Source organism: Mustela nivalis (genome assembly GCF_964662115.1).
Source record: "Mustela nivalis genome assembly, chromosome: 19".
NCBI classification, from domain to species: domain Eukaryota; kingdom Metazoa; phylum Chordata; class Mammalia; order Carnivora; family Mustelidae; genus Mustela; species Mustela nivalis.
In genome coordinates, this window is record NC_139038.1 from 24,243,791 (window position 1) to 24,266,135 (window position 22,345).

Below are 22,345 nucleotides of genomic sequence, written 5' to 3' on the forward strand. Positions count from 1 at the left end.
AGAACTCCATTCCAGACAGGCCAGGATCTATGTCCAAGACTACGCTTCCCCATCATGGCAAGCACAGCATCTCCTTCTGTACATTGAGAACAAACACAATGAGAGGCCATGGGAAGCCCAGTGTCCACGCGTGGAAGTGCAGCTGCTCGTGGGTCCACCGGCGGCCCACCAGTCCCCGTCTGAGCGGCTCTGCTTTCCTCCCTGACAAAGGGGTCTTCTACTCTCCACAAGTATTGTCCGTGGCAACAGACACCACCAGGAAACAGGAGTGTCTGGAGTCCTACAGTGGAAATGGAAGAGTGATTTCTGAGAGAAGCACGACCCCTACGAGTGAGCGAGACCAGCTCTGTGGATCCGCGTCCGGCTTTCAGACCCTCCTCAACTCAGGCACAGAGCAAATGCGTAGTCCTCGGTGCTGAGAACCACTGAGGGGCCGATTCACCAACCCCAAATGCAAACCAGTGTGTCTGGAGAGCACATGCGACGCTCCCAGGATGGGTCGGGAGTGACACGATGAGCTGGCACAGCCACCAGACCCCAGCTGAACCCGCTCACGGGAGCACAACTGAAACACGTGTGCGGGGTGGGCCCTGAGGGGAGTCACCGGGATTCCCTCTGCAGCGCTGCTGCTCCAGGGGGCGTTTCTGAGACACACCTGCCCCTGGCAGCGTGCCCCATCATCTCACCCAGGCGCCAACTGGAGGGATTCCAGCTCACGTCTTTGTCCGCACAATTGGAAAGCAGAGGAGGTCTCACAACTCACCTTCTCCACCAACACTCAAGCTGCCCAAAGCACGTGGCACAAGTGGGAGGCTGTCCTGGCTTTTCCGTCTTCCCGCTATGAGGACCTCTGCAAACCACCTCCCTGTGAGTCTCCTGACCCGAAAACCAAACATGCTCCTGCTCCCGCAGGAAAGCAAACCACAAACCCAGCCGGACTAGCTGACTTCACTGTGGAGTGAGACGTCATCCTCCTCGAGATATTTACACACATGCACGCATGCGTACGCACACACACACACACACACACACACACACACACACACGAGGTGAGCATCCTACCACCACGTGTCTCTAAGCATCTACAGCTTGGGGAGGAAGCGCGAAATTGAGGATCTCTACCGGAGCACCCGGAGGCTCCTGGGTGAGCGGCGTGCACTCTGAAAGGGATGGTCGCAGATCACACGCAACACCACAAGGCCAGGACAGGGTGCTGTCCACACTGCAAAACATTTCAGAAACGGACACAACTCAAACGCCCACACCACTTACCGTAGGCATCTCTGGGTCCTTTTGAGGGCCGGTGCGGCTGTTCATCCTGGGAACCGGTCTAGGTGCTGGATCAGACAAAGGACAGACGTTTATTGTGGTTTGCACGCCCTCCATGCCTTCCTCTCCCATCTTGCACTCTTTCCCACACACGTGTCCCTTATCAGAGGGTTTCCCACATGACTCAAGTGACTCCTTTGCTAGGAGAGACACCAGTCCCCTGAGTCTTGCGGGAGACACTCCAGGACCCCGGTTCCAGTGTTTCCATAAGTAATGCATCCCGTGTGGACAGGTCGGGGTACAACTGTCTGGAAATCAACACTAAAATTGGGGTGCTCAACACACATCAGGCAAGTCACTTTTTCTTCGTAGATTAAACATCTACGTGAGAAGAGCCTTGGGTGGGTGACATCCACAAACCCCCACCGTGAACGGCCCACGTTCTCTTCCCCGGCCACAAGGGATGGTTCGTTTGTCCAGCCTGCGGATGAGACCGAGCACGCCTGACTGACCAACAAGTAAGCATTTCAGAGAAGAAACAGACTCTGAAGGTTGGAGAGTCACAAACAATGAAAGCATAGGCAGATGGAGCAATAAAGCTATGGCATGACACCGACAGCATGAAAGGAATAAAATACATTTCATTGATGAATATGGTCCTATAGATTACCAATAAAACAAAAATATAGGAACCTCCATAACAAGCAAATAAATGTCCTTTTTCACAAATAGTCTTTTTTCCCCCAAGGCTCGACTCCTGAGTCCCGGTGGGAAGGGAGCTCGGCTCCCACCTTCTCAGGCGCAGCTCTGCAGAAGGGGGTGGCCGGGGGGAAGCTGTGGAGGGGCGTGAGCTCCACCTGTCACAGGGGCAAGCGTCCAGGAATGGGAAAGGCACCGTGTGGTTTCACGGCAGAAATCAGGCTGCTGCATTTCACATCGTGCTTCCTACCGTGCCACAGAGGCTTCTGGAACTCAGGCCTTCCCAGCATCGGTCTGCACTGCGTGGGTCCCACAGGCAGCATCTCCCCTTCCATCATGCGCAGTCTTGAACACAGAAAAAGAATGGACATTTCTTAATAATTAAAACACCACGTCCTCTCCTAGGCGCTAAACAGCAGAGCCGTCACCCCTCCAAACCGTAAAAACACACGTCAAACTCTCACACCTGTGTTTCAGGTAGGCGTTCTCCCTGCTCTGCTGCACTATCCTCCTCTCCCAATCCTGAGCCCTCATCTGTGGGAGAAAAACACACCCATCATCGGATGTGCCAGACTGTGCCCCAAGAGAAGACGAGGAAAGGAAAACACTTACCCAGTTAGCCACAGCATTCCTCTCCTGCACTGCCATCTGAAAAAAGCCAACACACCAAAAGCCCATGTTCAGGGCTCTAAGGGCCACTACCGTCACCTGCAGGGGGCGCCAAGGGGTCAGTGTGTTGGGCACAACTCAGGTTACCTGGCCTTGGAAGGTGAACTCCGCCTCTGAAAGCTGATGTTGCATGTCTTCCACTTGTTGTCTGAGGGACAAGTGTTTTCATCAGACACAACCCAACATGGGGTGTGATTTTCCATCATCTGCCCAAGTGACCAACCTCCTCTATCAGTCCCCTCATACATCAGATCCCGACACAAGAACCACTTTCACCTCATTATAACTGGACAGTAGGATCAAAGCTATTGTTACAGCCTTCCTTAATCGTTTTCCCTGCCTGCAGGTTCAGAATTGAATAATTTCCTTACCCATTTTCAATCCTTCCCTCAGTTATCACATGACAAGTGTCTTTGGTCATGAAGCTCTATTCTCCTTGAACTTCTATCCTCGCCATGGTTCCCAGGGTTGCAAAGACCACCACCATCAGATGGCACTACAACGTTTATAGGTAAGATTCATCCTAGGACAAACTGCTCTCCTCAAGATTAGGACAAGTGACACCAAGGACACTGGTGGAGTCAGTTTCCACAGAGTCACGCCAGCGCTGGGGATCAGGACATGTTTAGTAATGTAATTGTTTTGTTCCTTATCTTTCTGTGGCTGTTAATTCTCTCTGGATATATCCTCTGAATTTTTGTGTATATTACCTGAGTCCTAATAATGTACAAAGATGAGGAATCCAAAGGGAACAGGGATTTCAGGAGCCAGTACTAGGTAGTGTCTGGACTTACCGATACTTCTCCATTTCTTCTTTAGTTGCCTTCAGATTATGTTTGGCAGATGACAGCTCATTCCTGGTTTCATTCAGATCATGAATGGTCTCTTCTAACTTCCTAAGATGGGAAAGGTATGTACATTGTCCAGGAGACAAGGTCCTGAATTGCTACCATTTATCCTCCCAAGCATACTTGGTGGCCTAGGTTGGAATGTCCCCGCTAAAAGCACAGACTGACAACACAACAGGGAGAGGAATGAAGGCCCCATTTAGGGTTCAACGACAATCAAACTCTGGCTGCTGCCAAGTTCCCTCCAATCGGGACTGTCTTTATACTTCCCTACTTCAATTCATTCACCATGTCACCAAATAACATTGCACTCTGTGCCCTCTCAGAGTTGGTCTTTGGGTTGAGTCGGTGAAGGCTCATTTCAATTCAAAGTGAAAAGCCAAGCCTGACCAGCCACACCCATTAGGATGAAGCAGTGGCCCATCATTAGTCTCACACCTCCATGGGGAGCCCTGATCCTCAGACCAAGGTTGGGCAACACAGTCAGCCCAAAGGAACCTTCCAGAATGGGGATTCACTGGCATGGAAACTCACTCCCACACATCTCTAGGCTTGAGAAGTACAAGCCCTGCCCCCTCTAGAAAGATCCTGGTGTAGGAAAAGGCCAACCGTACTGCCAAAAATAGGTCCTCAGATAATCCATGTGAACTGTCACATACTCAGGGTGTTTTGTCCAGGGAACAGACTTCAGATGGAAAACTGTCAACTCCATTGAGTCAACCTTCTCGAATACAAGACCAAGTTCATGGATGGTGAAGGCAGCAAACAGTGATGTTAGCAATGTTGGTTTGCTGGGCTGCCTCAGACTCTTGTTCATGGTGTTGATTCAAAGGTTTCAACAGGACACATGACAAGAATCACGTGCAGAAAGACTTTAGAAACTGAGACAAAACCTCTAGAAAGAGGAGGACATGAGCATCTGCTACTGGCCTCTCCACCATCCTTCAGCAAATGGCTTCTGGAGCGGCAGTCAATGTGTGGCCCAGGCATATGGTGTTGAAAAGAGAAAGGTGGTGAGGACACTAGACCCACCCCAAGAAGAACTTACCAATGAACAGAACCCAGGTGCCTGTGAGAGAGAGCGGCCCCTACCCCTGGAGAGGGAAGAAATAACACAAAGCTGAGTTTCCAGGGAAGGCAGGGAACACTTTTGCTTTTCAACAGGAATGAGGGCCTCTACCGTCCTGATCTCCTTCTGAGAAACAAAAGGAAACACTGGACAAGAGAGCAAACTTGTGAAATTTCTAGAGCACATGAGGAAACATGAGAACCAGATGGAGAAGGAGGAAGCCTAGGAGAAAGGCAGCCTGGCAGTGGGAGCCAATCTCCCCAAGACACATCCGTGAATTCTGGAACAGGCGAGTGAATACAAAGTAAATGAACAAGCAACCTTTTGGGGACAGGTTGGAATGCAACAAGCAAAGCAAAGTTCCGGTTCAGCCAGCAAAGATGAGACTTAGTGAGACTGCAGGATTTGGATGGGATCCGGGAGAGTTCCACCTAGAAAACCATGTGGAGGGGCACAAGGGTGGCCTGGTCATTAAGTATCTGCTTAAAAGTATTTGATTCAGGTCATGATCCCAGAGCCCTGGGATCGAGCCCCACATTGGACTCCCTGTTCGGCGGGAAGCCTGCTTCTCCCTCTCCCACTCCCCCTGCTTGTGTTCTCTCTCTCACTGGGTCTCTCTCTGTCAAATAGGTAAATGTACAGTCTTTTCTAAAAAGAAAATCACGTGGACAGGAAATACCCTGACCTTCTTAGCGACTGGGCTGCACCAAATGATCTCAGTTGTGCACCAGATGAAGGGACCCAGGATTGCTGGAGCCCCAGCCCACTTTCCACAAAGAAACTTTCCTGGTTTCTGCAGGAAGAGAATTCCATTGTTCTCTCCACATTCTGGACCCAAGTCTCATGCTGAACAAGAACTGGACCTAATGCAGGAGTGGTAAGAGCACGTGAGGAGAGTGAACCTGAAAGGACAGTGCAGACTGACCCAGAGGGGATCCAGGCATCCAAGTGATTAATGCTGCTACCTGCCCCCGCAAGTCCTTAGAACAGAAAGGAAAATGCAGGTTACACATATCAAAATAGAAAGGGCAGGCACAGTTCTACAAAATGCCTTTGGCAAACGTACTCTACGATCCAATTCCAGAAGTTCCAAATACAGTTATCTAGACTTGACGCCACATAAATTTATACAACCGTATTTAGGACAACACAGCATGAGCTTACTCTTCTGCAGTCTGTTTTTGTTGTTCCGTGAACTCCACCATCATATCCACTCTCTTCATTAGTAGGTTGAATTCTGCTTCTTTAGCTATTTTCCGAAAACTTGGGGCACTATAGCTGTCTTCCAGGAACTTTTCCTTCTCTGTAAAGGACGAGTTTCCTTTTGTGTGTTTGTGCCATGACCTGAGAACTTGGTTTTGATGAGGAAGGACAAGGGCAAGACCGCGAAGGCAGGAAGGGATTCTTTTCCTGCCCGATGCAAACTCATCGCCACCCTATGGAGATTTCTTCCCCCCAAACAACATACCTTTCAGTTCTTGGTTTTCGCATCTCAAGGCTCTCGGCACTTCATCATCCACTTCATCTTGGACCTGTAAGACAGATTTAAGAAAAGACCTATGAGGGCACCTAGCAGGACAGCATCACAGAGGGCAACAAAGAAAGTCCCTGAGGCATAAATAGAATAAGGAGAAAGTAAGACAACTGGTTCATTTCAAAAAACGCACAAATGGCTTTCTCAGTGGAACAGATATTTAAAAAAAAATCTTCTACTATATAATTGACTTGCTATCGCCCTTCATCGCTCACATATTTTGTGGGATTTTCTACATAACGTGGACGGCAGCGCTGAATGGTGTGAAGATTACCCAACTGTGAAATAAACCATATTTCCTAGATCTTGAAGTGGCAAACCTCATCGTGGTGGTCCCAAATGAAATCGCAGCTCGCTGTTCAGTAGAAGCTGCAGTGCCCAGACGCCCACTCTCTACTCCGTAAACAGCTCACGGGTACACTGCACTCACCTCCCCCACTGAGTCAAAAGCCTCCCGAGCAGCATTCTAGGACAAGGAACATCGACCTCTTACCACATCCACGGTCCGGATATCTCTGGCTCTCACAACCTCTGAGAGAGCCTGTTTAAGATGAAGGGTGTCCTTCAATTTTTTATTGATGATTTCCAAGTGTTTGATGTTCTCCTTCAAGAAAATATATGGAAATATATATATGTATTGAATGAGGAACAAGGACTCATTCCTTGGGACACTTGGGTGGCACCTGGATGGTCCAGTCTGTGGAGTGTCTGACTCCTGCTTTCATTGGCCTCAAGTCCTGATCTCAGGGTCATGGGATTGATCCCTGCTTCAGGCTACACACTCAACATGGTGTCTGCTTGGGATTCTCTCTCTCTCTCCTTCAGGCCCCCTCCCCTCACTCTTTCCTTCTCTCAAATCAATCAATCTTAGAAATAATAATAAGAGTAATTCATTATTTTTATTTCCATTGTTAGAACACAATGCGGGCAAAGAAAGGATTCTTACTTTGCATTCATTTATTTCCGCAAGGGAAACCTTATGTGCTCTCTTCCTGTGAGATTCTTTCTTTGCTTCCCTGATCTGTAAAGCACAGGAAAAAGGAATCAGAATCCCAAAATAGCATCATGTTAGAGAATCTTTTCTAACAATGTGTAACTCCTTTCTCAAAGAGAGAGGCAGTGCTCTACATTTGTGAAGCTTCTCTTACTCAAGGACCACTCTGGATCCCATGAAATAGATCAATAGAATGAACTAGCCGAGGAGGAAGGAACCAAAATGAAATCACAAAAAATATTTGAAAGGGCACACATACCTTCTCCTCCCAACTGGCTATGTTTGTGTCAAGATATTTGTTTTCCTTTTTCAGCTCAACAATATTCCTCTTTATTTGGTCTAAAGTAACTGAAAGGAGAAAAAAGAATTTTAAGATAATTAGCAAAACCAGCGACATTGAATAATCCCAGTGGGATTGAATAATCCTACCAGGGACACATTCTCTGACACATGGGTGTCACTAACTTGTTAGCATTCCCATTGTGCCTGAAGAAAGCAAGAACTCACAGCAATGAACAACGGCATTCGACGGTTTCCAAAGCGCCTGATGGCCACCCAGGCCGTCAACAGCCAGCACCACAGAATCACCACACTCCATGAGCCCCAGACACTATCCATTATCCCCGCTGGCACACATTCGATTCAATTCATTTTCCCTTGGCAGGAAAGGCTCCCTCCACTTCAGACTCAAAACCATGCTTTGATCCTCTCCCATGACACGTGCTCTGCGTGGCAATATCTGCCTTCTTCTCTGAGTGTAGCCTGTTTGCTAGACTCAGAGAGCTTTCTCCTCTTGACATTCACCAAGAGCCAGCTCATGGCAAAGTACTCCCTCCAGACCTCAGGCTGTGATCATCACTTGCCTCCTAAACATCTCTCTGCAAAATGACACCTTGTATTCTCCCTAGTCCCATGAGGTGTTCCTCCTCCTGGACTCTTAGACAGGGCAACGCCCTCCACATTGTCACTTAGACTCCCCAAGGGGAAGAGAACCATTTGCAAGACTTAACAAGTCAGTGACACATCAGAAGTCACCATATTTATCCCTCGTCTGATTATACGCACATCACACACCGGTACCGAGAATTTTTGGCGAAGAAAGCTGAAGCTGAAAATCTTACCTTCATATTGTCGAGGCTTTACCTAAGAGAGGAAGAAGCAGAGTTGAGCTGGATTTCAGAACATATTACATGTAAAAATCTATAGTTCAGCTATATACCAAATTTGTAATCCAAAGATATTAAAATAATCTCTTTGCTTAGCAGAAGGAATTCGCAGGATTATAAAAGAAGACAAAATGAAATTTCCTGATTAGGTCATCATAGTTCACAATCCATCTGATAAAGAGCACAAGTGTGTATAACTTCCTTTTGAACCCCAAATCTATTCACATTCTATTCAATGAATGTTCAACCTATTCATTTTGACAAGGGATCATGCAGATATTTACAACATATTCATTATTTCACCATTTCCCTAGCTTTTCTTAATGTTAGTACCATGCAGTTTGTGTTAGTTTTTTTTTTCATTGTATATATTTACTGAGATGGAATTTAAACATTGTCTCCAGCCTTACTGAGCTACAAGTATAACGTGTACAGTGCGTTGATGTGATACATTTATAGATCACAAAATGATTACCACCACGGCTGATCCTTCAGCCTGCCCCATGGTTGCTTTTTGTGGTATATGTAATAGAGTATTGCTATTCTGTGTCCTTGGATGAATTTAGTGCAGGTTCCTGCCATGCTAATTACAACACAAAACATACCCAACACTGTCAGTTTGGTGAGTGCCTCTTTCCACTCAATTCTACCCTACAGGTGCTTGTGTGTCTTTTTTGTCTTTCATGGGGCATGTTTCTGGGATGCTTCCATGTTGCATAGTTCTCGAATTTCCCAGATGGGAATCGTCGCAAATCATTACAGTATGTGTGAACTTTTGAGTCTGGCTTCGCTCATTAAGTTCTTTGTGGAGATGAAGAACCAAGAGATGTGGCAGTAAAACATGTGGGAAGAATTTGAGATTCCATAATGGCACAAAGGGAATAGATGTTGGGATATTGGCAGCGCCCAGAATGCACTATTTTGTGGCCAACAGAATGGTCTGGGAGAAACTTCAGATTGGAGCATATGCTGCGTTGGAAGCAAGGTATAAGGTGATCTGTTTAAACCAGGGAAGCTTGGTTGGCACCATGGGGGAAAACCGGAGGGGCATCCGTGGGTCCCTTGGAAGAGCTGGTCTTGACTTCTATTCCAGCTAATTGCTGTTTGGCTTTCCTGGGCTTTGCTCTGTGGTTCATGAACCAAACCTGCAGTAAGGTGGGCTGGATCTCCAGTTTCAGGCCGTTTCTTTCTGAAGGCTGCGGAGCGCGGTATGGGCTCCTGCTAAGCAAGGACTCCAAATCGGCCAGCTGTTTTCTGGTGAACGTGGTTCCTTTCCTTTGTGAATGCTTCTCGAGCTTTCCTTTAGGAAGGTCCCCTGTGCTGCGACATCCCGAGATCTAGCTGTGTCCCTGCTCTGGTCCTGGGTCTCTCTCATCAGTTTTTGATGCAGTGTTCTAGGATGCACGGTTTGTGTATAACACCCAGCGCTCCATGCAACACGTACCCTCCTTACCCATCACCTGGCTCACCCATCACCTGACTCACCCATCTCCCCACACCCCTCCCCTCTAAAACCCTCAGTTTGCTTCCCAGAGTCCATAGTCTCTCATGGTTCATCTCCCCCTCGGATTCTGCCCCCCTAACTCATTTTCTTCTTCCTTCTCATAATATCCTCCATGCTATTCCTTATGTTCCACAAATTAGAGAAACCATATGACAAGTGACTTTATCTACTGGACTTCTTTCACTTAGCATATTTCCTTAACTTTTTTTGCACACAATATCTGCAGTGAAGTATAGAACCTGGGACTATTTTAAAGTCCTGAAAGGAAGGAGAAAAGAAGGCAGGGAGGCAGGCAGGCAAGGGAGCAAAAGCTGTGTCAAAGATATGACTCTTTCCTTCTCTAGAAAGCTTTCCTGAAACTTTCCAAAGAGTTGGCTGTTTACTGAATTCACACACAGTTAGAGCACATCAGGTGCTATGAAGTTCCCCAGACTGTTAGAAATGGAGTGTCATCAAAAAGAAGTCAAAGCCATCGAATGAGAAAAAAGAGTGGCCCATGTTGAGAGATGAAGCATAAGCCACCACAGAAAGACAGCGGGTGTGTCCACAAAGGGGAGCCAGGCAATTCAGACTCGAGTGACACTGGTCTTATTATAGCTCAATAACATCTAGGCAAGACCTCATTTTGCACCATCAACATATTTCCCCATTCAACAGTTTTACGGGATGAGGAGAGGCTGAGGCCAACCCCCACATCTTGCCAGGAATATCACCATGCTATCACAAACCAGTCCTAATAATGTTGGTGGGGAGAGTGCATCAGGGCAGGGCAATCAGAAAACCATAGTTATTCCTTTGATTTCACATGTTGATTAGGAACCTCGGAGCTCCCCTGGCCCTTGTCACCAACCCCATCGGCAGGGGAAGTGTAAAGGTAGATGGCTGCACCGAATACATAATATTTTTCTTTCTCTTTGAAGGGAAGTTTTCTCCATTGACAGAGAGAGGGGGGAATATTCCCATGTAGAAAGAAACTCAAAAGAGTTCTTCCTTCTTAGAAAGATCAGCCCTCAAGTGAAATTATGTCACAAGAGTCTAACTCAGGGTTTCCCAGAGACTAAGCCACAAAGGGAAGGGAAATACTCAACTCCAGTGCCATCTCTCCCTGCCTCGCCGGTGAATACCTCAGTCTAACCCTGAGCCAGAGCAGCAAACAACCTCACCCTAACACCCACCTACCTCAGGTCCTTTACCAGGACACAGTATCTTGCTTTCAACACAACCCTCCAAGACATACTACAGGTAAAAACCATGAGAGCAAGCACGAGAATCACACTTCTTGTGGCAGAAGTGATGGGTTAGCAGGCTGGGGCTTTAAAGTCCCTTCCACGTAGGATACTCGATCTAAGGGAAAATTGCACAAGACGAAGAAGAGGTGGTACGTGTAAGCATAGATATGAAACTCTAAGACTGTAACGTGATTCTAGACAACACCACCAATACCGAAATCAAGAGTGCTTGTGCTGGCTCCATGAAGAGGCTCAAAATAAACCAGAGGAAAGAATCACTGACAGTAAAGAATGTCCTGCAGGAACTTCCAAAAAGGAAACAGAAAGGGCGCCTGGGTGGCTCAGTGGGTGGAGCCTCTGCCTTTAGCTCAGGTCATGATCTCAGGGTCTTGGGATCGAGTCCCGCATTGGGCTCCCTCCTCCGTGGGGAGCCAGCTTCCTCCTCTCTCCCTCTTTGCATGCCTCTCTGCCTACTTGTGATCTCTCTCTGTCAAATAAATTTTTAAAAATTATTAATAATAAAAAAATCAAGAAAAGACAAAAATTACAAAGACAGCACAGAAAATCCAAGACTGGTAGGTCACTGCAAAATGTGTTACACACACATAATAGGAATACCTATTCCTATTGGAGTGTGGACAGAGAGATATTTCAATCAATAATGACAGAGGATTTTCTGAAATTAATGGAGTTTCCAAATCAAGGTCCAGGGAAATAAAACATCAAAAGCAGGAGAGGGACGCCTGGGTGGCTCAGTTGGTTAAGCAGCTGCCTTCGGCTCAGGTCATGATCCCAGCGTCCTGGGATCGAGTCCCGCATCGGGCTCCTTGCTCGGCAGGGAGCCTGCTTCTCCCTCTGCCTCTGCCTGCCATTCTGTCTGCCTATGCTCACTCTCTCCCCTTCTCTCTCTGATTAAAAAAAAAAAAATTTAAAAAGCAGGAGAAATACAAAAACACACACACACAAACAATGAACAAAAAACACCAATGATGTCTGTTATAGAATATTCAGCTACAGATCATTAAAGACAAAGAAACAGTTCTGCGATGCTGGAGCAGGGGCTGGGAGTGGGGAGGGGAAGGGCGAGAGCGGAGCAGTAAGACCTACTCCCGAGGAAGACAGATAAGAACGACATCGTACTTCTTTTCAGAAAAGATGCCACGAAGAAGGATGAAATGTGTACACGGTTTAAAGAAACATCGAACTAGAAACCTTTTGACAGGGAAAGGATCCTTCAAAACACACCTCAGAGTAAGTAAGGAAAACCATCAGGAATAATGACGGGCATTATTTCAATGATGAAGGGGTCTCCATTTCTCCATTGTCCATTTCTCCAAAAGCACACAACAATTTCTAATGTGCATGCATCAACAACAGAGTATCAGAGCACATGAAGCAGAAACTGAAAATATTGCTGGTGGGAACAGATGAATCCATTCCTACAGCTGGAGAATTCAAAACCCTCTTATCAGTCACTGACAGACCCAGAGATACACAAATTCTAGGAGAGCACAGGTGCACTGACGAGCATCAGCCATCCGCTGCACCCACTAACATCGGCGGAATTCTTGATTCAACGACGAGGTATAGACACTCTTCTCAAGCTCACGCGCAACAGTCACTGAGAGAGGCCATATTCGGGGCCATACAACACATGGGAATCACCAAAGGGATCAAAACTACAGGAATTGTGCTCTCAGACCACAGATGACTCAAACTAGAGATTGAGAACACAAGGTAGCTGGAGAACGGCCAAAAAACGGAGGTTCAACAGCACACTTCTAGAGAAGACAAGGGTGAGAGGGAAGGTGGGTGGAGCGATTGGGGAAAGAGGAGAAGGGGAAGAAGAGTCCACCGTTTGTGGCGAGCACTGAGAAATGTACAGAATTGCGGAGCCATGTTGTACACCTGAAACTCACATTACACTGTTTGTCGAGTATGCTTGACCTTAAAAAAAAAAAAAAGAACATATGGATCAAGAAGGCACTTCAATAGAAATCTAAAACTACATCAATCTAGGTGATCATCAAAATTGACATATTAGAGGGAAATCTGTAGTACTGAATGGACATAAAAATATCCAGTGACTACCAAATTGTCTGCTTATTTATGAATGAAAGTACAGAAGGTACATTAGTATACTTACAGCGAGGATGGTTCTCCACAGGTAAATGAGAAAGGCACAGGCTCCCAAGCAGGCAGTTATAATGAGAAGCTTCCACAGCATTTCAATCACATCAGGGCCAACACAGAAATGGTCAGGCAAGGAAAGGACAAGCTGAAATACCATTTGAGAAAATGAGAAATCTCAAAGACATTAATGGTGTATCTGTCACAAAGAATCTACTTTACAAACCCTCAACCGGCCTCCAGGAGGTAAGCATACCTCGCAACTACCTCCTCCTGGAGGAGAAGGAGCACCGAGGGATGACCAAGGAGCTGGGGCAAACTTTGGGGAGTGATACGTGTGTTCATCATCTTACCATGGTGGTGGTTTCCTTGTTGCTTACCTATGTTCAATATCAACAAACCGTATCCTTTGAAAAGATGTTGTGATCACATATACATTATAACACACTGAAGCTGTAGGCAAAATCTAATAGACAAATCTTAAGAGATCTTACTCTACCTACAAGCACGTTGCAAATTTGTTTCTATGGCTAACAGAACTTGAGAATGTATAAGCCAACATAAAATAGACAAGATAAGTCAATGTAAACTTAGAATACCTAAGAAGTCAGTGACTTCTACTGTCCGTCTGTAGAAGTCCGGATAAACTCCTTTGGTACATTTCCAAAACTACACACAAAATTTATGGAAGAATGAGAGAAAGCATGAATATAACGCACTAGAGGTACAAAGGAGCATGTTATATGGACAGGTGTTTATAGATTAGGACATTCGTGACAGAAAAGGGAGGCTGCTCGTTAATGTGATATGTAATTATTTTCCAGTAAAAAATTATAATTAGAGTTATTGCTTAGTTTCTGAAAACATTTATGTTTTCTTTCAATGCTCACATTGCTTCTGAATCACAGTCCAAGAAGTCCGATTCCTGAACTACGTAAGGATTTGCATAATCAGGTGATCCTGTGTGCTCTAAGGATATCTGTGAAGTTTAGGATCTCCAAAACGCTGATGGAAGGAATTCCTGTTACTATCTCTTAGTATTGTAATTAAATCAGGCAATAAAAGCTATAAAATTTAACTTTTTAAAGAGAGAAAATATTAAAGAATGTATTTATTTCTTTGAAAGTCAGAGGGGGAAGGGCAGAGGGAGACTGAGCAGCAGACTGCCAGCTGAGCAGGGAGCCCAACCAGGGCTCAATCCCAGGACCCTAGGATCATGACCCAAGCCTAAGGCAGACACTTAACTGCTTGAACCGCCCAGGTGCCCAGGAATTCTAAAAGAATACAGAATTCCTGGATACGAACACCAAGGCAAGGAACACATCATTTTACAAAAACTAGATTTAGAAGTATTACAGGTTAAAAGACACTAACAATGCAATTCATACTAGCTCACACCAAGCTTGAATTTTGTGTACACACACTTCTCTAGAATGGAGCTCCTGAAGTATGTAACATTTTCCCCTTCAGCCCACACAGCTGAGGTCAGGAAAATGTGTGCTAGCGGGAAACGTACACTGCCTTTGAATAGCCACTGTCTGAAAGAGAGCAGTAGCTGTCAGCACAATGGTTGATCCTGGGTATCAAATGCACAAGAGAAAGAGGCCATCTGGTCAGGAATGGAAAACACGCGCAGTCGTGGGCACTCAGGACATCTGGCAGCTGTCTGGATGCTGATACGAGTAGCTGACTCTGCACTAGATGACAGCCAGTGGGGCCAAAAACACTAGGTTCTCGACAGCGGCCATGAGCAGGTGGAGGTGGGAAACACAAGAGCAGTTCGTTTAGGCAAGAGTTCAGAGATGGGGTAGAATGAGAAAGGTGAACGGATGCATGAGATGCAGCCTAGGTAGAGGGGAATAATTGAAATCAAGACGACCAAGAAATTCCCTCTTCTGAAGACTCCAGTGAAACAGAATGAAGCCTATTTTGACTAGAGGTCTTCATATGAGATAGGTCTGCCTCAATAAAAGGGTCCTTCTTGAACAATGACACTTCCAGACCCCTGTTTCATAATCTGGTACAAGCAGATCTAAAGAAGTCTACTTATTTCCAGGGGTGTCCCCTAACTATTATCTCTTTCTCCCTCTCTCTCTGCTGGGGTTACAGGTTTTACTTTTTCATCATAGAGTGAAATATTCATGCTGGGAACCACTTATTTCTTTATACTTCAACAATCCTAAGGATATCCAGAACCTTCTTATCTTGGGGAAACCAACACTCTGCACATACTTGGCCAAAGAAAGAACAACAACTCATTCACTTCCTGATCACATCACTCCTAGTGATGTTCCTGTGACTTATATCCCAGCAGGATGCGGTCCCTTAGTGTGTTCTGGGATACTCAGGTCTCCATGGACCAGGAGGGACACACGGTCCCTGGGGACAGCCTCCAAGACCAGAAGGAGAGGGCTGATTCAGAAGCTGCTAAAAGTCAACAAACCCAGAAGCACAGAGCACAAAGGACCTTTCACTTTTTAACACTCTAGTCCCAACACCAAAGCTTCAGATACCCAGGGCTGTCAAACATGACAAATATAAACATGTGCTGATAGGAAAACCAACTATACAGAAGATGGACCCTGAATTTACCAGGCTTGAAGCAGGATCATCATTGGGCTTCCAGGGCACGATCTAACACCCCTAGCTCCTATTAAATTAGAGTTCTGACTTTTTCAAAAACAATTTTAATGAGATAGAATGTACATATCACACAAGCCCCCTATTTAGGACAAAGAGCTCAATGGCTTTTCAAATCTTCACAAAACCTTCCTCTTGACACTATAAACCTGGGGTGTTCAGGTTTCCATCGTACCAAAGCAGCTCTTCTTGGCCAAAGAAGCACAGACAGGACCCAAAAGTTGATGGAAATGGCTGTGGCCACAACCCCTTAAGCTTGACTGAAAAACCTTCCCTGTTGTGCCCGGTCTTCAGGAAGAACTATCATTCTTCTGAGGTTCCCATCAGGAACCCCATAAAAAAGCTGTTATTTAACCACCATGTGAAGGAACCCAGGCAGAAGGAAGACACCGCTAGTAGCTCAGTCAGTTAAGTGACCAAGTCTTGGTTTGGATCAAGTCATAATCTCATGGTCCTGAGATTGAGCCCCTCTTTGGGCTCTGGGCTCAATGAAAAACTGCTTTATGATTCTCTCCTTCACTCCCCCGCCCCTCCATTCCCCATCACCTGTGCCCTTTCTTTTTCTCAAAGAAATCATATTTAAAAAAATAATAAGAAGATGGAAGACACCACTGAAGTGTCATGTTTACTCACATTTGGGTTTGGGGAACTGGGATATGGGAACACGAGGAGCCAGAAGAGTAGCCTTTGCACCATCATGTTCCTGTCCTTTAAAGGGACACTGTGGCCCCAGGGAGGAGGTGAAGATGATTGGGGGGGCAGGGGAGGGAAGAGTGGGAGGGTTAGGGAGGGGTGGGGAGGGGAGAGGGTGGTAATTAAGGATGGGAATAGGGAGGAAATAGGGGGTAGGATGGGGAAAGCGTTGGTCAGGAGAAGAAGGGGTCAAGGACAGTGTCAGGTCAGGTTAAGTATTGGAGGGGAAGGAGCACGGTTCACAAAGGTTAGGAGGTCAGCAGGTCAGTAAAGCACGAGGTCAGCAGGACAAATTAGCAGGTAAAGTAAATTCTCAGGAGCAGTTGGTATGAAGAATCCAAGTTCCACCAAACCTTCCCCTGTTTGAACGTTTCCTTAGCAACCTAGAACCTTCTGATCTCTCCACCAATCAGCTGCCTTTGCCCCTAGTACGTCAGAATGGATGCCACAGGTGACCTCGTTGATACAAAGCCCCTTCCCCCGATAGCCCACCACGGGCCATCCCAACGACAGGTCCTCTCTGGAACTTGGCCATCCCACCTGTTTGCTCCCTCCAACCCAGGTCCCTCTCCCCTCTTCTGGGTGCGCTCTCCTTCCTCTCCACACTCCCGGCCCAGAGCCACTGGCTGAACAATGGAAGAAGCAAAGGAGGACCGAACCGCAACAACAATCTCATACACAACCAGAGTAGGAGGTTCCAGCCTTCTCTCAGCAACGCAACGCAGTCTACAGAGCATACATATGTTCTATGAACATACCTAAAATGTACTTCTCCACTCTACTTCTGGAGAGAGAAGGAATTGTTTCCAATCTGGGATAACGTGAATAAAGTTGCTATAAACAGTATTGTACATGTCTGTTGCTGAATACTTGTAGGGATTTTATGATTGATAAATATCTAGGAGTAGAGATGCGGAATCATAATGTGTACGTAGTTTAAGCTTCATTAAGTTATTACCACACAGTTTTCTAATTCCTAACTTATACTCGTACCACAGTGGAAGCTGAATAAAAGCTCCAATTGAATAGTTATGCTGAGCAAAATAAGTCAGTCAGAGAAAGACAAATATCATATGATTTCACTCATGTGGAATTTAAGAAACAAAACAAATGCACATAAAGAAAAAAGGGAAAGAGGCAGGGTGGGGCGACAAACCAGGGAAAGACTTCTAACTGCAGGAACAAACTGGAGGTCTCCAGAAGGGAGGTGGGGACATGGGTGAAATAGGAGATGGGCATTGAGGAGGGCACTTGAGGAGCACTGGAGTTTGTACTGTTTGCTGAATCACTAAATCCTACACTGGAAACTGATAGTAGACTGCATGTTAACTAACTGGAATTTAAAATAAAATAAAATTAATTAAAAAGTTCTATTTGCTCCATACCGTCCACAACACTTGTTATTATGAAACTTTCAAACTTTAGTTATTCCTATAAGCATGCAGTATTATTTCATCAGAGTTTTGATATCATTTTAAGGGCCATGTAGTAGTTCCTTCTGTCAAGATGATAAAGATTTTTAGTTTACTAATCTTTAATTGTTGGAGGCTTTTGTTTTATTTTTTAATTCTTTACAAAACACTTGGATGATCATCCTTTAATAAAAAATTTTTGTGTGCCAATATCAGAAATTAAAAGAGAGTTATCACTACAGATCTTACACACTTAAAAATGTTAGGGGCCCCTGGGTGGCTCAGTTGATTAAGTGTTTGCCTCAGCAGTTTTGGCTTAGGTCATGATCTCAGGGTCCTGGGATTGACCCAGATCGTGTTCCCTCCTTCCCCCTCCTCCTCTACCTGCCAGTCTACTTGTGATCTCTCTCTCTAGGTCAAATAAGTAAAATCTTTTCATTTTAAAGAAAAATATATAACAACACAAAATAAAACAAAATCTGAATGATTCAATATCTATTTTAATAATTGAAATAATTATTAACAAACTTACCAGAAAGAAAGTCCTAGATCCAAGTAGTTTTACTGGGAAATCCTATCAAACATTTATGGAAGAAATAACACGAAAATTACAAAAACCCTTTCAGACAGTAAAGGAGCAAGTAACACTGGATGTTATCAGGTTTTAAGCCTTTACCAACGTGAAAAGTGAAAAACCTTCCATGTTAATCTTATTTTTCCTTTGGTTACTAGTAAGATTAGAGTGTTTCTTCTTAAAGATTTTTTTTGACAGAGAGAGACAGTGAGAGAGGGAACACAAGCAGGGGCCGTGGGAAAGGGAGAAGCAGGCTTCCCACTGAGCAGGGAATCCAACACGGGGCTCGATCCCAGGACCCTGGGACCATGACCTGAGCCAAAGGCAGATGCTTAACAACTGAACCACCCAGGCACACCAAAGTGTTTTCTTTTTAATGTAATTATTTGACAGAGAGAGAGAGAGAGAGACAGGGAGAGATCACAAGCAGGCAGAGAGGCAGGCAGGGAGAGAGAGAGAGAGGGAAGCAGGCTAGGCTCCCTGCTGAGCAAATGCCTGATGTGGGTCTGGATCCCAGGACCCTGAGATCATGACCCAAGCTGAAGGCAGAGGCTTAACCCACTGAGCCATGAAGATGCCCCAAACTGAAGGTTTTTGTATATTTACAGTCCTTTTCCCATTTTAAAGTCTGAATGTTTGTCTTTTTCTGACTGGTTCTTTAAGGTTTCTTTATTTATTTGAGAGAGGGAGGGAGAACAAGAGAGAGAGAACACGAGGTCAGAGGGGAGGACAGAGCAAGAGACAGAGACAGAGAGGAGAGAATCTCAGGCAGGCTCCCCACTGCACAGGGAGCCCGGCACTGACATGGGGCTCAGTCTGACAATTAAAAGATCATGACCTGAGCCAAACTCAATCAAGAGTTGGACACCTAATTGAGGAAGACTGAGCAGAGGCTGGTGTGCTCATTTTGAAAGTAAAGGTCCTCAGTTCACAGTCCCTCTACCTACATGCGGTGGTCTAAAATACCGGCTTGTCGGGGCGCCTGGGTAGCTCAGCGGGTTAAAGCCTCTGTCTTCAGCCCAGGTCATGATTCCAGGGTCCTGGGATCGAGCCCCGCATTGGGCTCTCTGCTCAGTGCAGAGCCTGCTTCTCTCTCTCTCTCTGCCTGCCTCTCTGCCTACTTGTGTTCTCTGTCAAATAAATAAATAAAATCTTTAAAAAATAAAATAAAATAAAATAAAATAAAATAAAATACCTGCTTGTCATTAGAGCACTTTTGACCTAAGGTATCACTCAAAGACCAGAACTGTGGGAGAGATGGATCACGAATCCAGTCACTCCCCACTTACTAGATTTTCAGTAGCACACTAAGGCACAAGGAGACAAGATAGTTTGGTTTTGATGGAGAAAGGAGATAGGTCATGAAAAACCAGAATATAAAAACCATACAACTTCAGAGTCCCAAAGGAGGTCCTATGCACCCAGGTAAGTGGAGATAATGAAGCAAAACAAGCCCTTCTGGCACAATATTTCATTACACACCAGGGCCTGTACCATATTTGTCTGGGGGATCATCCTTCCAGGGAGCCAGAAAAGTAATCAGACAAAGAAATGTGCAGTATTATCATACTTCTCAGAGAGACTGAGAGTGTGTGGCTGGAAGGAATTTGGGATAGTGTCTAAGAATTGCATAAAAGACACAGCAGCGAAAGGAGGAAGTTGCTCACCACCTCCCTAAGCAAAGTAGATCAGACCAGCTGGGGGGCTTTGCTTCTGACTGGGAGGGACCCCTGAGTTTGGGGCCAGAGCTGCGTGGCTTGGCACTCTGGGGATGAGGCTGCACGCTGTCACCTAGGCCTTTCTTTGCATCCCTCCCCATGCAGCAAACAGCTTTTCCTCCAAACAGATGCTGAACAAGTGTAGAAATGATGTTGGTTATGTATTCGCTATGAAGAATGTTGGGCTCCCCGCGGGGCTGCACATCTCAGTCTCCCCCTGGCTGCAGGAAGGTGCAGAGAAGAGGAGAGAAGCCGCACTTTTCCTGGTGCTCACTTGAGTCCTCACGCTCTCCAGCGTGCTCCCTCCTCCCTTCCTTACAAAACAGAGAGAAAAAGAAGAAAAGCGTGAAAGTCAGCGGATGTATTTGGTTAAAAAAACACCAGAACTCCTTTCCCCGGCCTATGACATAAGGGTGAGAGAGCTCCAACATCTCCTATCCCCCATTCCAAAATCAGAGAAGCTCTGAAAAATAAAACTGCTTCTCCTATCTCATTTGATGCAAACCCTGACCTATCAGGAAGTGAAACTCTCTGCTGTCTTTATCCTAATCACTTGGCAGAGTCCTATGTTTCAATGCAGAAATACTTATTGGTATGATTTCAAGATGCAGCTCCATAAAAGCTGGGAAACAATGAATTCTAAAACACCTTAGCCACATGGTTTTCAGGTAAGAAAGAATACAGAAAGATATTTCATCAGCGGCGACGGAGAAAATGTTCACAAAGCTCCCCGAACAGTGCCTGGCACCCAAGAAACAGGAATTCCATTTTGTCCTGCCCATGTTTTGCTTGTATGGAGAAGGAGCCCTTCTTCAGAAATTAGCTCCAGGCTGGCTAATGGGGATCACATGTTACGTATGTGGTACCGAGTGAAAATATTTGCAACTCATGCAACAGACAAAGAGCTAATATCTCGAAGATATCCAGAATTCTTAAAGAAGAAAAAGACCAAACTTGGTAGGAAAATAGGCAAACTACATGAATAGACAGTTTACAGAAAGAGATAAGTAAATGTTCCTTAAACATTAAAAAAGTAACAGACGGTTACAGAAGGGAAGGGTTGGAGTGATGGGGAATCCGGTGATGGGTCCTGAGGAGGGCAGGTGTGGTGATGAGCACCGGGTGTTACACGCAACTAAGGAATCATTGAACACTACATCAGAGACCGATGAGGCACTATATGTTGGCTAATGGGACATAATAAATAAATAAACTAATTAATTATAATAATAAATAAGCCACCTTTGGGAGCCTGGGTGGCTCAGCTGGTTAAACATCTGACTCTTGATTTTGGCTCAGGGATGATCTCGGGGTTGTAAGAGCCCCACATCTGGCTCTGTGTTCGGTGATGAGTGTGCTTGGGCTTCTCTCTCTCTCTCTCTCTCTCTCTCTCCCTTTGCGCCTCCTCCCATTCTCTTGTCTCTCAAAGAAATAAATAAATCTTTAAAAAAAACCTGTCCTGTTAAGTTTGATTTGGAAATTGTTTTTCCCAGTTCTGTGTACAAAACAATGGCATCTAATAGTAATGAATCAACATAGAGTCTCGATTATGACTGGGATTATATCTGGGATTTCTTTTTTTTTTAAGATTTTATTTATTTATTTGACAGAGAGAGATCACAAGCAGGCAGAGAGAGAGAGAGGAGGAAGCAGGCTCCCTGCTGAGCAGAGAGCCCGATGCGGGACTCGATCCCAGGACCCTGAGATCATGACCTGAGCCGAAGGCAGCGGCTTAACCCACTGAGCCACCCAGGTGCCCCATATCTGGGATTTCTTAATGCAGCTTCATGAATGGACTTGTTCCCATTGGTTCTCTTATCTACCACACTGTGAAAGCTTTTATAATCTTAGTTCCAGCTCCATTTCTTTTACTTTTTGTTTTTAATCTTACATTAAAAAGACTTTAATCTTATTAAAAAGACTTCCCTCAACTTGTATTTCTCTATAGAAAGTATGATCTGCTCCAGAAACATCTGTCTCGGGCACATCTCTCTCTAAGTAATTGTGGTATAGGAGCAGGTGACTTTTTCCTTTGACCTCACAACCTCTCAAGGTAAATCGATTATTATTTCCTTCTCTTCTGTAAGCTAAAGTGTCTGGAACTCTATGGTACCTTCTACTTCTAAAGCTCTATCCTTCAACACCAACTAATCAAAAAAAAAACCCTCTATAATGAGAGAGCATGAAGAACTTCATG

General features: G+C 45.4%; 1 protein-coding gene and 1 long non-coding RNA gene across 6 annotated transcripts in view; one reads left to right on the forward strand and one right to left on the reverse strand.

The window, feature by feature from the left end:
* Window positions 1-16,888, reverse strand: part of LOC309855024 (uncharacterized protein) — a 74,634-nt gene extending 57,746 nt beyond the window's left edge. For 2 of the 5 annotated variants that reach the window (XM_082714834.1, XM_082714836.1), the window contains exons 1-14: window positions 16,385-16,887; window positions 13,128-13,259; window positions 8,204-8,225; window positions 7,342-7,430; window positions 7,035-7,109; window positions 6,582-6,692; window positions 6,023-6,086; window positions 5,719-5,857; window positions 3,432-3,533; window positions 2,725-2,785; window positions 2,581-2,616; window positions 2,435-2,502; window positions 2,219-2,313; window positions 1,273-1,337 (exon numbers count right to left, since the gene is read on the reverse strand). In XM_082714834.1, the coding sequence (XP_082570960.1) occupies window positions 1,273-1,337; window positions 2,219-2,313; window positions 2,435-2,502; window positions 2,581-2,616; window positions 2,725-2,785; window positions 3,432-3,533; window positions 5,719-5,857; window positions 6,023-6,086; window positions 6,582-6,692; window positions 7,035-7,109; window positions 7,342-7,430; window positions 8,204-8,225; window positions 13,128-13,259; window positions 16,385-16,450 (1,125 nt within the window). In that variant the 5' untranslated portion in view covers window positions 16,451-16,887. Of the gene's footprint in view, window positions 1-1,272; window positions 1,338-2,218; window positions 2,314-2,434; window positions 2,503-2,580; window positions 2,617-2,724; window positions 2,786-3,431; window positions 3,534-5,718; window positions 5,858-6,022; window positions 6,087-6,581; window positions 6,693-7,034; window positions 7,110-7,341; window positions 7,431-8,203; window positions 8,226-13,127; window positions 13,260-16,384 lie in introns of all 5 variants that reach the window. The other 3 variants (XM_082714837.1, XM_082714838.1, XM_082714835.1) reach the window with 2 other exon arrangements.
* LOC309855035 overlaps window positions 6,072-22,345 on the forward strand; it is a 58,553-nt gene continuing 42,279 nt past the window's right edge. The window contains exon 1 of the long non-coding RNA XR_014306576.1: window positions 6,072-6,158. This is a non-coding gene — a long non-coding RNA (uncharacterized lncRNA). The remainder of the gene's footprint in view (window positions 6,159-22,345) is intronic.